The 13,419-nt window shown below is 41.2% G+C and overlaps 1 protein-coding gene across 1 annotated transcript in view; it reads left to right on the plus strand.

Moving 5' to 3' along the window:
* IRAG2 (inositol 1,4,5-triphosphate receptor associated 2) overlaps positions 1–13,419 on the plus strand; it is a 41,343-nt gene that overhangs the window by 25,267 nt on the left and 2,657 nt on the right. The window contains exons 23-38 of the mRNA XM_069806656.1: positions 578–659; positions 4,117–4,163; positions 4,247–4,311; positions 4,441–4,557; positions 6,716–6,798; positions 6,938–7,010; positions 7,826–7,880; positions 7,967–7,994; positions 8,554–8,694; positions 9,148–9,282; positions 10,112–10,259; positions 11,160–11,203; positions 11,863–11,940; positions 12,043–12,107; positions 12,509–12,610; positions 12,783–12,887. Coding sequence (XP_069662757.1) covers positions 578–659; positions 4,117–4,163; positions 4,247–4,311; positions 4,441–4,557; positions 6,716–6,798; positions 6,938–7,010; positions 7,826–7,880; positions 7,967–7,994; positions 8,554–8,694; positions 9,148–9,282; positions 10,112–10,259; positions 11,160–11,203; positions 11,863–11,940; positions 12,043–12,107; positions 12,509–12,610; positions 12,783–12,887 — 1,368 coding nt within the window. The remainder of the gene's footprint in view (positions 1–577; positions 660–4,116; positions 4,164–4,246; positions 4,312–4,440; positions 4,558–6,715; positions 6,799–6,937; positions 7,011–7,825; positions 7,881–7,966; positions 7,995–8,553; positions 8,695–9,147; positions 9,283–10,111; positions 10,260–11,159; positions 11,204–11,862; positions 11,941–12,042; positions 12,108–12,508; positions 12,611–12,782; positions 12,888–13,419) is intronic.

Here is a 13,419-nt window from a genome sequence, read left to right on the forward strand (position 1 = left end):
ACAGTGATGGCATTTCCATTTCATGGCTGGAGAACTGAGGCATGAGGTAGGTATTCTTGTGTCTATTTCCAGTGTTTAACTCGCAACTGACACTCCCATTTAGGAGCCAAAAGCCTATTGGCTTTGAGGAGTTACTTTTTTTTTTTTTTTGCAGAGTTTAGAGCAGGAATTCTGAGGTCTTTGCTTGTCAAGCTGCCTCCTTCGATCTTTAAAATAGAGATTGAACTGCTTAAGATTGTGAAAGCTAGCTATTGTCAGTGAATATTTTAAAAGATAAGGATGTTCCTGAAGATGCAGAGGCAGACAGTCTGCAGCAAAAGACTCGGCAGCTCTTGAAGATTTTGCCACTGGTTTTCTGTAGAATTGTGCAATGTGGAGGAGGTTGGGAGGAGGACTGGTGGTGGTTCTTGCTGTTCGGGGGAGGGATTGATGGTTAGTGATGAATTTGTCTTTCTCTGAGACACCAGCTGTCTGACTATACAGATAGTGGTGACTTCAGTTGTTACGTGCTTAAGGAAAACGGGTGATGTAGCTCGCTGTTGTTTGGGCAATATGCAAATAAAATGTGTATTGCCAGGTGGAAAATATGCTCTGCTGCTAACTATACTGATGCAGACCTTCCTGTTTCCATTACAATGACGGACTCTTCACTTACTGAGGTGAGTGCTGTCTCTGATGCCCGAGATGTGGTTCTGAATGGGTTCAAGCATGTAGTGCCTTACTCAGGCCCAGATCCAGAAGCTATAAATTGGCACTGCTCCAAGGTGTAATACTGTAGTTATAGACCTAAATGTCTTGATGTTCACATGCATCTGGGTCATGCTTTTAGCTGGGGAGTATTTTAAACATGGCTTCAAGGCTTGAGACAGTGCTGTTTCTGTAGTAATACTCAGTTCTGCCAGGGAAGTCTGAGTGATTTTGCTCTTTTTATCCACCTGCAAGAAGCCACAAGATGTTTTAGTTGTGAATGCTGCCTTTCTCTGCACTTTCTCCCACAGCTGCCATGTAACAGCTAAAAAATGGCATCTTTGCTATATGAAAACTTTCTTTCAGCTGATGTGCTCAGATATGCCTTCACTGCTGTATTGAATCCTGCATCTACAGCTTGAGCTGTCAGTTGGCCTTCTCATGGCGCCAGCAAGATGAGCTGCAGCTCAGCACACCTAGTTATGCTCTGTGCTCAGTGTCACAATACTTCTGAAATCTAGACCTCAGCCCTGCCACACAGGGCTTCTAATTAGTTTTACAAATGCCGGTGTTGGTGGTGATGATGGAAGAATATTGGTCAGTGGTTTCTGTGAACCTGGAAATAACCTTTGCAAGACTGGTGAGCAGGCAACCTCAGACCTCTCCTAGCAGGTGTGTGGTACCTGCAAGTGCAGCAGTGATCTGGTTGTAGTGGCAAATCAAGGCAGAAAGTGCAGTGAGGGTAAAAACTAAGAGTGGTGGGGACTGCCTGTGGTTTTGGCACACTGCTTGGGTGGGGTAAAGCAGGGGAGGAACTCAGTTTGTGCTCTTACTACTTAAGCTACTTTAAAGAGGATCATCTCAAGCGCTCTTGCTTTATCCAGTCCTATCACAGCCTTGCAAAGTCGTCTGAAATGCCTGTGCTTCATTGCTCTGGAGCTTTCTGTAACTACAGCTGGGCTCAGAAATGTCATTTTCCATTTTTGCTTCTTTTTTTTATATTAAAAAAACTTTCCATGTGAGTATTCTAGAGGGGGAAAATGAAAATGTTAAAGCTTGCCCCAGAGAAAAGGCAAATGGACTGTGTCCAGTAACTGTTCTAAAAACTGTGACGTGCAGCAAAATTTGAATATCCTTGTTTAATAGGAAAAGTCTCCCTGGTTTTTTTGTTATTATTATTACTACACTGTGGTTGCAGATATGTTTGAGCAGATCAAGCCCTTCAGCATGTGAGTAACTCAAATTATTTTGTCAAAGCATTGTCACTGTACGAGTTTAGGGAATATTTATTAAAGGAGCTCTTGTGAGAGGCAGATGAAGCTTGAGCTTTTTATACTTGTTTTCATTTATAAATGTGAAAGTTGTATCACAGTCTAAAAACTAGATGATAGGCATTCCAAATGTTATTGCTCGTTTGGGAGGAGTTATACAAGACTGTGGCCAGAATTTGTCTTATGATAGAGAATCCTTGTATTATTATGCTATTCGAAGGGATGGAGGAGGAAAAAGTGGTTAGGGTTGTACTGCAGGATCTTCTCTGACACAATCCTTTTACTGGGAAGAACCACCATTCTCTAATGCCCCGTGCAAAAAGATTTTATTAGGAAATCTAGAATGCAAGGGGTTTTGTTGTTGTTTCTCTTTAAGAGTACCCTGTGCAATCCAGGGGAGCTCACAATCCTAATAGTCAGTATGGGGTTTTAAAAACTGAATTGAGGATTTTCCTTTACTGGAAACAGAATCCACTGACCATGTGATTACCTGGGGAGGGAAGGGCATGTAGAATAATGTATCACTTTAGTCAGTTCCAGGTGTTGCAAGGGGGTTTTTGTTTGTTTGGGTGGTGGGAGGTAGGGGTGTGTGTGTTTCTTTTTTAAAAGCCCTTTAGATTTCTTTTTGTTTTTCATTCCAACATGCTATTAATTTTCACCTTCTCCTTCCCCAGTACTCCTGTAGACCTAATGGCCTGAACAAGGCAAACACGATGTTGTACTTCCTTAAGCTTGATAGAGAATTCAAAGAAGAATAAAAATAGCCTGGATTTGCATTAGAGGAAACATCCAGCTGGCTGGGGCAAGGCTCTGTGAGTGCAGTCGAGCTCTGATGGGTGGGTGAGCAGAGAGGAGAGGGAAGGCACTTGCTGATGCTGGGAGCAGTCAGTTGCTCTCAGAAGTGACTGGGGGCCTTGGTCACCTCCTTTTCTACTTTGCTGGGTTTCCTGGGTCCTTTTGAAGAGGTTTGAGGGAGTAGGGAAGATACCAGAACATAGGTGATCGCTCGCTCATATGGTTTTTCTGTTGTTGTCGCAGCCCCCTCCCCTCCCCGACTTCAGTAGTGCTCTTAGACACTTGATATGTAGGGAGCTACCCAAAGCTGGCTAATTTCATACCTTCTCTGCTTGGAGACGGGTGGGTTTTTTTGGTTTGGGGTTTTTGGTTGGTGGTTTTTTGTTGTTTGGGGTTTTTTTTCCTATTCAGCACTCCTCTTCAGCCGTGGGTGGAGTTCATCAAAAGTCATTACCGACTTAACCCTTTAAACCTCTGTTTCACCCTGTATTTTCACCCATAAAGAGAGACCAATCTATCAATTGAATAAGCAAGATGGAGTTATCCAGGCTGAAATGAGGAAAAGGGATATATTCCATTCAGTATCTCCCTTGCCATATTAAAAGACTTAAGAGGATGTTGGTTTTGTCTGTGACGTGATAAGACTCGGGTCCAGAACAGCACTGTAGTGGCTAAAGGAACATGAGCAAAACTATGTACCAGCCTTTAACTGCTTAATTCCTCTCTGCTGTTTGCATACTGTCCTGGAGGAGGCCTGAAGCCTACTGAAATGGCTAGGTAATTGTTATATATAATATTGAAAACTAGTGTCATTCAAAGACAGACGCTAAAATGTACAACGCAACATGCAAGTTTTCTGCATTCTGGATCATCTGCTCAGTCGAGCTGTTAATAGTAACACTTTTATTTACCTAAACAAGTCTGACATCTATAGCCCAGTGAAGATCTGTGTAACTCATTCGTAGGGTTTGAGGTCAAGACCTTGAAAATTGATATATCTTGATGCACAGCATTAAGATAGGACAATGGTGTGGTAACACATGCATTGGTCATTTGAAAATGTGTGTTGGAAGCAAAACATGAAGTGAGGAACAAAAATACATGTCTAAGTATGATATTCCTGAGATTATGTTTCTGCAGAAATCTTGTTATCGCTCCTAATGATGATAACATGCTAAGCTACATACTTTATGTATAGATGGCTTTAGACTAGCAGATGAATCTGCATGCACTTACCATCTAGTTCTTCACTGCTGAAATAATTTAGGTACGGCTGGGGGAATTATTAAAACCTTGACATACAAATTTTCTACTTGCACAGCAACTGTTTCCCTGATACTAACTCTTCTCTCTTTCTGTTAAGATTGATGGTGGAGAGCCAACACTACCAGCCAGTCTGATCCCATCCAGGTCAGGTTTTGTGCAAGCTTATAAAAGCCTTTATCAAGATTGTGTAATATGGATGAGTATCTGAAAGAATTATGTTTTGGCAGTGATCACTTAACATCACCCCAAGAAGTTCTGACATCCTCTGTGGAAAGCACTGCACCAGTGACAGGTGAGCACTTAATTTGGGGCACAGACGTATGAACTTTTTGCACTGAAAGTGTTGGAAATAGATATGCTCGAGTCTGCATGCTTACTGAACAGTAAGAGCTCTGTCTTCTGTTGCCTGATATATTTGTAGGCTGCCTTGTTACAGAGGGAAGATCACCCAAGTGCTTACGTGAAAGAGAGGAAGATGTGCCAACTTCTGTAGCAATGGAGAAAAACAACGATAAGGATCCAGCTGGTCCTGTACCAGGTACAGTAACTGCTGCAGCACACTGGCACTTGCGCAGTGAGGAGAGGGCTTGCTTCCAGCACATCTTTGAAGTAAGGAAGCTGACTAAGAAAAATAACTTGCGGACAACTTGTGATTTTCTGTTGTTGTACATGCTTTTGCCTGCGAGTTCTCTCAACCCTCCCTGAAACTCTGAGTAGGCATAAGGCTTTACCTACTTGCAGGAAGCCAGTAGAGTACAGCACTGCAAGAAGTAAACGTGAATTACTGATGCTTGCTCAGCTGGCAAAACATTGTGTCGGTACTAAACCCCAGGCAATTTTGGGAGGAGAGAGAATGTTTTCATGCCTTTAAAAAGTTTAGTGACACACCTAGGCAAAAGAACACTTTCCTCGCTTTCAAAACTGATGCTTAGTGCACAAGAAGCTGGGATGGGTCAAGAGGAGCGATGAGGATAGAGGCCTTTGTGTATGGTTCCGTCTCTTGCTATAGCCATAAACACCCAGAATTATTCTTACTAGATCTGATGGTGTTTCTTCCACTTAAAAACTAAAAGCAAAACAAAACTGAAGTACATGTACACAGTGTATTTAAGCTATTTTTAAAAAAAGCTGATTTGAATAACCGGCACAGAATATGTGTGCATGCTTCTTTGTAACCATTTCTTAACATTTACCTAAACATAAGACTTTCTGTCGTCATTTCTTGTTTGGTTTTGTTTCTTTCTTTAGTACTATTTTCCTGAAATCTAATTCAGTCCCCTCACTTAAACATTCTTTCTTTCTACTAGTTTGCCTCTACTGTTAATTTTCATATGTGGTCTAGGTGCCTTTGGCAAGGAGGAAACAGATATGCAAAACAGATCAGAAAGAGTCCAAACAGCTTTAAAGTCAGAGAATCCTGCTGCCTGTTGTACATCTCTGAATAGAAAGTGTTTCTAGTATTAGAACAGATACACTGATGAATCTCCATTTGTGGTTTTCGCTAGTACCACACAATGTCTTGTAAAGGTGCTTGGGAGCCAGGTCAGATATGTAGGGCTGCTGCAAAAATCAGTAGGGACAAAAGGGAGTGCTAAGCAGAGGTGGTTGTTCATGTGAAGGATGAAAAGAGAAAGCACTTCAAACCTGAAGGTGGTTTTTTGTTTTTGTTTTCTTCCTGTGCCATTTCTTTGGCTTGCATCTGTGTGCGTGCGCGTGTGTGTGTGCGCGCATATGACTACATAAACAGAACAGGAAAAAAAACCCAAAACTTTAGATGTTCTAAAAGGTATAAATAGCTACCAGGGTTACTGCTACACAAGAAATTAGGTGATTCTCAGACTTTCTTCAGTTTCTTAAATATTTTCCTTTTTAAATCTTCCTGGAGGTTATTTTTGCTTGCTTTAAAGCTTTTCTAAATTGCAGCACTTGAAAGTTTGTGTTGCATTTGAACTGGCATCATCAGTTCCTGAACTTATCAGTTGTTCATCACCACTCATCTTCTGGGAAAAAAATTATTTTTTTGGCTCTATCAGCACCCTGCTAGTTCCATTTTTACGCACAAAGGACAGTCCAAGCGGCAGACTATGTCTGAAGCTTATGGACACCTGAAATACCATAACTGTATGCATTTCATGAGCTGGTTGTGCTCAAGCCTCTCTGTAACAGAAGAGCATCTGTTTCTTGACTTCGTCTGATATTCTGTAACATGAAAGAAGAGAATTACAAATACTTATCGCTTCTGTTAAGTCTGTGGATGGGTGGGTTTTTTTTTTTTACATATTCCTGTGCTTATAGAATTCCAAATAAAAATTAATTATAAACTGTCTCTTTAAATAGCAAACAAACAAAAAACCCTCCTGTGCTGCTAGCAAAATAATGAAATTCATTTATCCAAGGGAATATTACTGTAACTCTTACAACTTCTACTAGAGCAACTACAACCAGGAGTAATATTCTCACTTGTAGACACGTAACACTTCTTATTGGAATTTTTTCCAAGCCAAATATAATTATCATCACACTTCTTCTTTTATGTCTTTATAGTGTTCTTTGTGGCTGCCTCTCCTTCTTAATGCCCTTTCCCGGCATTTGCTGCAATTTCTTTTAGCCCTGTTGGTCCATGGCTAGTATGCTGGGTGTTGCAGTCTTGTTTTGGTTTTGTCATTACATTTGGTTTTAGGAATGTTTTTCCCCAGGAGCAGATCTGACCAAGAAGGAATTCTGCCCTGTAATGGAAGAACACAAAACCGCGTTTCGAAGTGTTTTAAAGCAAGATCTGGTAAGAGTCCTAGTGACAGGGAAACATAGAACTGGTTTGCCTGAGCAGTGACAAAGAAAAATACTGCCGGAGGGGCCAGGCCCCTCCAGTGGTGTTGTGGCTGCTCCCTTGCCGTAACTATTCTCTGATATGCCTTTAGGAGGTGGACCAGGAAAAGAAAAGTAATAAAGAGCAGAGTGAGGAAGCACCAGCCGTGGTTCCCAGTAGGAAAGGTAAGAGGTTTTTTGCTGAACATGTCTGTGTCACTCACTGGAGGACATGCCTTGGTCATCTGTGTCAAGGGCTGCGTAAAGATGTGCAGAGAGCTGCCTGCCCCACGCCGATTATTATGAGGGAGTTTTGTTTTAAGGAATAGTAGCTGCAGTTAGAGATCAAAATGGATTAACAGTGGAGAGAAGGAAAACATTATCGTGCAAAACCTGCTTCTCTGATTTCTACAGATACTGATTTAACCAGCTCCATCTTCCTTTAGACAGGAGGGAAAATTTCTTAGACGTTGCAAAGGAGTTGGAATATTTGAAACAGTTCTGGCGTGCCTGCCCTCCCCACATATTTGTAAAGCAGCATCCTTTGTACTAGCTAGAGTTTGGGGTAATATGATATAGATAAGCAGGGTGATGTTTCTACTGAACTGTGCTTAGATGTCTCTGCTCTTCTAATCACCTCACCTTTTGCCTTTGGAGTTCTCTAAAAGCTAGTGATGTAGTAAGGCCTGTAACATCCTGAACCTACAGGCTGGGGACTTAAACCAAAACCTATATTTAATCATTCCTGTACTAATTAAATGCCAGCTGAAGCCAACTAAACAACTAACTCTTGGGGCTTTGTACAAATGACAGTGCTGTGCTGTCTTACTGACGCTAACCCTAATGTACTCTGAGGTACACAAATTGGTTTTAGTGGCAAGAGCTTAACACTGGACATCTTTAACAGTGGTTTCTGCTGGAGCTTAAAAGACTTTCACAGGCTGTTTTGGGGGAGCTGTGTTTTTACTTTTATCTGAGAACTTTTTTTCCTCTCTTCTCAGGGAGTTCACCTGCTGCAGGTGGCATTAAAGCAGATAAAACAAAGCAAAATGAGCTGTAAGTGTTTTGACTTTCAGTGATCACCTGCAGGTATGAATTTAAAGCTGCAGTCTGTTACATGATTGCTTTTTCTCATTCTACAGTGACTCTCCTAACGAGAAAGAAGTGGAGGTAAGTCTCAACTGCTTGTATTCTTAAGTTTCTCAGACAACAGGAAGATCTTGTCGATAAGCCCTGATTAATATCTCGTCCTATATAAAACAGTGGTGCTGAGTAGCTTAAAGTGGATGTATTTCTATAAATTGGCTTCTTAAATCTGTCTTTCCAAGCCCAATAGAAAATTTGGAAGGGATGGGTAAAGGTGGAAATCTGTAAAACTGAACAAAAGATTTCTCGCTACTGAAACATTTGTTTGCAAGCTTGAAGGAGCTTAGCTGTGACCTCCTCCCAGGCAGAATGTGCTGATTTAAGACAGTTTTGTCAAAAGACACAGATGGCACTCTGTGTGCTGCCAGGATATCACCTATTCTGCCTGCAAATTATTTTCCCCATCACTACAGATGGGAAGATGGGCTTTGTGGAAGTGGGCCATGTTTGCTTTCTTTTCTGTATCTCTCCTGTAACTTTGTTCGTGGCATATAGTCCCAAATGTCATGTCAGTATCCAAATATACTTTAAAAGCTTCTGCATCACTTGGACTATTCTGAAATCTTTTCCTTTCCCACAACAGGCTGAATTTCTGCGGTTGTCTTTAGGTTTTAAATGTGACTTGTTTACCTTGGACAAGAGAGTGAGGCTTGAAGAAAGGTCCCGAGACTTGGCTGAAGAAAATTTGAAAAAGGAGATTACAAATGCTTTAAAGATGTTAGAGGTTAGTATTGGCCAAGGCTGGTAGGGTGGATGGGATGAATGGTTGTGAAAGTGTCTGTCTTAATATGGCTTTTTTTTTTTTTTTGGATTTGTGTGTGTGTAATATGTTATAAGCAAATCTGAACGAAGTTCTTAAGTGATGCGCTCGAAATATGAGAGACTTTGCATTTGAGGGGTAGCCTTCATCTGAGTGTACTGTGTGCTCAGGCAGTGGGGAAATTTTCTATTGCACACGTGCTGGGCAAGAACCCCTGTCTTCAGCTGATTTTATGCTAGGTAAACTGAAGTCTCTGCCCACTGGAGGTCTGTATCCGAGTTACACTGACCAAGGATGTTGGCTGCTTATCTTGTGACTGTGTGGGCCTGAACATAATTCCTCACTGTCATCAGTTGGGTTCACCCTCTTTTCTCTACTAAAAGCTCACACTGTTTTTCTTATCAATATGCCTCTTAGGCTTTAGTTCCTTTGTGTGAAGAAGATAACCAAGCGCAGGAGATTATTAAGAAGTTGCAGAAAAGCCTGCAGTTCCTTAGCCAGTATGCAGCCCGAGTTGCCAGTAGAGCGGAGATGTTGGGGGCTATTAATCAGGTAACTGTTTCCATGTAAATGTATTTTGTACAAAGTTAAAAGCTTCTAGATGTAAAAGGGATAGCAGTATCTGTTTGCTAGGCTGCTGATTCCAGAATTAGATTTGAGAATCTCATGTATGTAATGCAGACTGACCAGTACAGCTTAGTCCTGGCTTTCTCTTCTCAGATCACTGTTTGTATTGTTGTAAGGAATGCCAGGCACTGAGAGCAGCTACGTTGCGCTAGCATTGTGCAAAAACACACAACAGAAATATGGTCCTGATTTAAAACAAAATGCAAACAAACAAAAATCAAAATAAGAATTTGCAGCAGAGGGATCTATACAGTAGAAAGCACAAGAATGCAGTGTGGTAACAGTAGTCTTGATGCTCTAATGGTATTTCTGTGGCTTATGGAAAGGGCAGCTAATAAGCTAGATCTATGGAAATTTACAAAGACCTGCTCAAATGTTATGTGTAATTGTGTATAATGCCAAAGAACAGCATGAAAATATGACTTGGCAATACCAGCAAATGCGTGGTGGCAGCTGAGACTGTAGATCAGAGAAAGATGAGGAGGAGTTGTAAGGGCTTGGAAAATGAAGACCAATTTATCTGGGGATAAGAGTAATCACTGGAGAAATGACACCTGTGTAACTTGGGCATGTGTTGGGAGATGGGCTGTAGTGAAACTTTGAAAGGGTGGACGAAAATGAGAGGATGTTGCATCATAGTGCTACAAAATGAGAGTAGATGTCTAAGGGCGGTGGGAAATCTTAAACTCTAAACATGATGCAGTTCCTCAAATAGCCACTTCTTGTCCTACTGCTGTTGCACTTGCTCTGCTAGGAAAGCCGTGTCAGCAAGGCTGTGGAAGTAATGATTCAACATGTAGAAAACCTGAAGCGCATGTACGCGAAAGAACATGCAGAACTTGAGGAGCTGAAACAGGTCCTGCTCCAGAATGAGAGATCTTTTAATACTCTTGGAGATCGAGGTAACTAAGAAAAGCTGCTTCGCCTTTCCTCTTTCTAGCACCTGCCAGATAGACCCTTATCTAGTTGAAGCTTAACATGTTAGGTGGAGGGGTTATATTACTGTTGTATTTCCTTTCCTAAAAATAGAGGAAAAATAGCAACTTACAAACAGTATTAGAAACAACTCTCAGAAATTGGACTTGTATGTAAACTGTCATGAATCTCAGGGTGGGGAGCACACTGAAAGTATGCAGTAATGTTCTGGCTTTTAGAAAAGTGCATTGCATGTGGTGGTGATAATCTTATTCCCTGTGAGCAGTAAATTTGGGTGCTCACTCACACTGGAGCATTGCCAGTAGCTATTTCTAGGTAGCTGAGCTTTGATCTCTACAGATGCTTCCTGCTCTTTTCTAAATACAAATTACAGACTCTGTAAGTGCAGGTGCTCTGAATTTCCCCCTTCAAGCAGATGATACAGTGGTCACATTTTCAGATGGCACTGTGCACTTGTGGCTTTGCCAGAGAAGTATTAAATTCCTCTGAAAAATAGAGCATGTACTTTTAAAAGCAGAAAGGTCAGTCTTACACACCAGGAAAATCCTCACAGGAGCCTTCTGAATCACAGGCCATTCCTTCCTGACTGTAAAGGATTGTCCTGTAATAGGACACTGCCTCAATATTAGAAGAATACATTTAATGATAGCAACAGAAATTGATGCTTGTAGAGCATGTATAATGTGTGAATATTATGAACTTATCTAATGAAATAGGAAGTTTTTTCCTGAAATCTCATTTCTGCTTTCCAAGAGTACTCTGATACACTCTTTGCTTAAACAGACACTGCAAAAAGTCAGACCTTTAGTTGCAAATAAAGCTCACGGCATTCCTGTAAGCCTTTCTGATGTTTGATCTCTTCACAGATGAATCTACGAATAAAAAGCTACCAAATTCTTTTAACTTTAAGGTAATGGCCCTTACAGCCTAACATGAAACTTCAAGTGTGTTTTTGTGTGTTCTGTGTTTTTCTTTGCTTTGTCATTTGCTGGTGCTCTGCTACATGCTTGACTCAGTGGTTTTCTGTCTCAAATATGGGCTGATGTCATCAAATATGAGGATATGTTCAATCACTCCTGCCCCCCCCCCCCCCCCCCAACGCAAGGGAACTGCATGTAGTCCCACTTAGAAAATGACATTTCACAGAAGCTGAAATGGCTGTGCTGTCATGCAGTGGTTAAGAAATATTGTTCACATGTTGTTCTCTCATTGGGGTTAGAGAAAAAGGATTTAGCATGGAAAGATAAAAAAAAAAATAGGTGGGAGCAACTGACTGTAGGAATTCCTGTGAGCACCATTAGGGGGGTTTAGACACATTCAGTTTTGGTATTTTGCTGGAAGCTGGGTAGCCAGCCTCGCTTCAGGTGCTTGGGGGGGGGAGCAGTTAATGTGGGAAAAATACTGCTTTAATCAAGAATATGATTTGATTCTTTTCTGTGTGTTACTTCAAGCTAAGTATCAACATCTTTTTTTTTTTATACAGTTTGTATAAAAACAGATGGTATTTTATGTGATCAGTGAGTAATCCAGTCATTCCTTGATAGTCAGTAATGCCTCTTATTTGTATAGCCATCATCATCCCTACGAAGAGTTAGCATTGCAACATTGCCTAGGAGTGCTGGAAGTGCAGGTATTGGGTTGCCGCTGGTAAGTAAGGGCTCCCAGATGGTGAGGTGCTTTACCTTCTCAAAACTGGCTGGGCTGAAGCATGAAAATGCCAATGCAGTAAGTGTGTCACTTCTTCTCTAGGCCCAACTCCATGAACTTGATGGAGATGAACGGACTGATAAATTCAACAGGAGATCAAGCAGTTGGTAAAGTTACTTGGCCTTGTCTTTGAATACGGTTAAATTTTCAACTCAAACTGTGTCTGTATTAAGCAGCTTATGGAGCATCTTGAGGCATAATAACATTTAGGCTGCATCTTTCATGTTAATTTTACATGCTTCAATAGGTAAATGAGCCTTCGTGACTAAATGTTACAGCTTTTTTTTTTTAATTACCCTGACTGTTTTGCATTAGAACTAGAATATGAAAACTAGGCAGCTGGCATTGATGGATTTGGTTTAAAAAAAAAAACCACACCTTTAATTTCAGGCAACTAATTTTGAAACTTAATTGTCTAAGGCCTACTCAAGCAAGTAGGCTGCTGTTGAATTTCCTGCTATATATCTGATGGGGAAATTAAGACAAATATTTTTTTAAAATATGACAGGGGGCGACTAGGAGCAAAGCAAAATGAGAAGCGTCCTTCACTACAGCGGTTCATTAGCACGTATTCCTGGGCAGAGTATGAAGACGAACATTCTGAAACAAAGTAAGTTTAACAGCAACCTCCTTCAAGGTGTGTGTGCAGGTTGGTTGGTTTATTTTTAATGAACTCTCAACTGTCCACTGCCTGATCAGGGCTATAAAGTCAAGCTACTGTGAGCTCTGTCAAATTGAATGCTTGATGGAAAAGCTTTGGAATTGTTGATGTTTGCTTACAGAAATGAGCCATCAGAATCACCTGCTGAAGTACAAGAACCACCATCCAGGAAGGAAAGCGTCTCTGAAAAAGGAAAACATTCGTCAAAATGGAACCTAGAGTCAGTGTAAGTTTTCTCACATCATTGTGAAGTAAAGCAATGTTTGGGTCGTGGACATGGGAAGAGGAAGCAAAGCTGTAGCTTTGGTTTGGTTGTTAATGCCCATTTCTTAAACAAAGCAACTGGGAATGAGTGATCTCGGGTGCCAGAGACTTGCCCCCGGGGATTCATTACCCATCCTAAATGGTGAGGTAAAGAGAAGCCTCATGCTATGATCCCACCTCGTTTGGTTGCTCTGTGACAGCTGCTATAGCTAGGCTACTAGGTCATGCTAGCATGTACTCTTGTAAAAATGATCAAGGATTTGAGGCCTGTGCAAAACTTACTAGCAGCTTTGGTACACACTGAGGTGCAAGTAGTTATCAAGCCTAACTCTAGATTATTGCAGCTAATTTCTCTGAATATCTTAAATCAAGAGAGTGCTGTCCTAAACAAGTATCCCCTGGAAGCCTCTCCCTTACAGGAAAGGAGGTCTGCTGTCTCTGCAGAGAAACTGTTTATTGCATATGAATATACAATGCTAAGCCTCCCCTGTGAG

The sequence above is a fragment of the Haliaeetus albicilla genome, chromosome 19 (genome assembly GCF_947461875.1).
Source record: "Haliaeetus albicilla chromosome 19, bHalAlb1.1, whole genome shotgun sequence".
Taxonomy (NCBI): Eukaryota; Metazoa; Chordata; class Aves; order Accipitriformes; family Accipitridae; genus Haliaeetus; species Haliaeetus albicilla.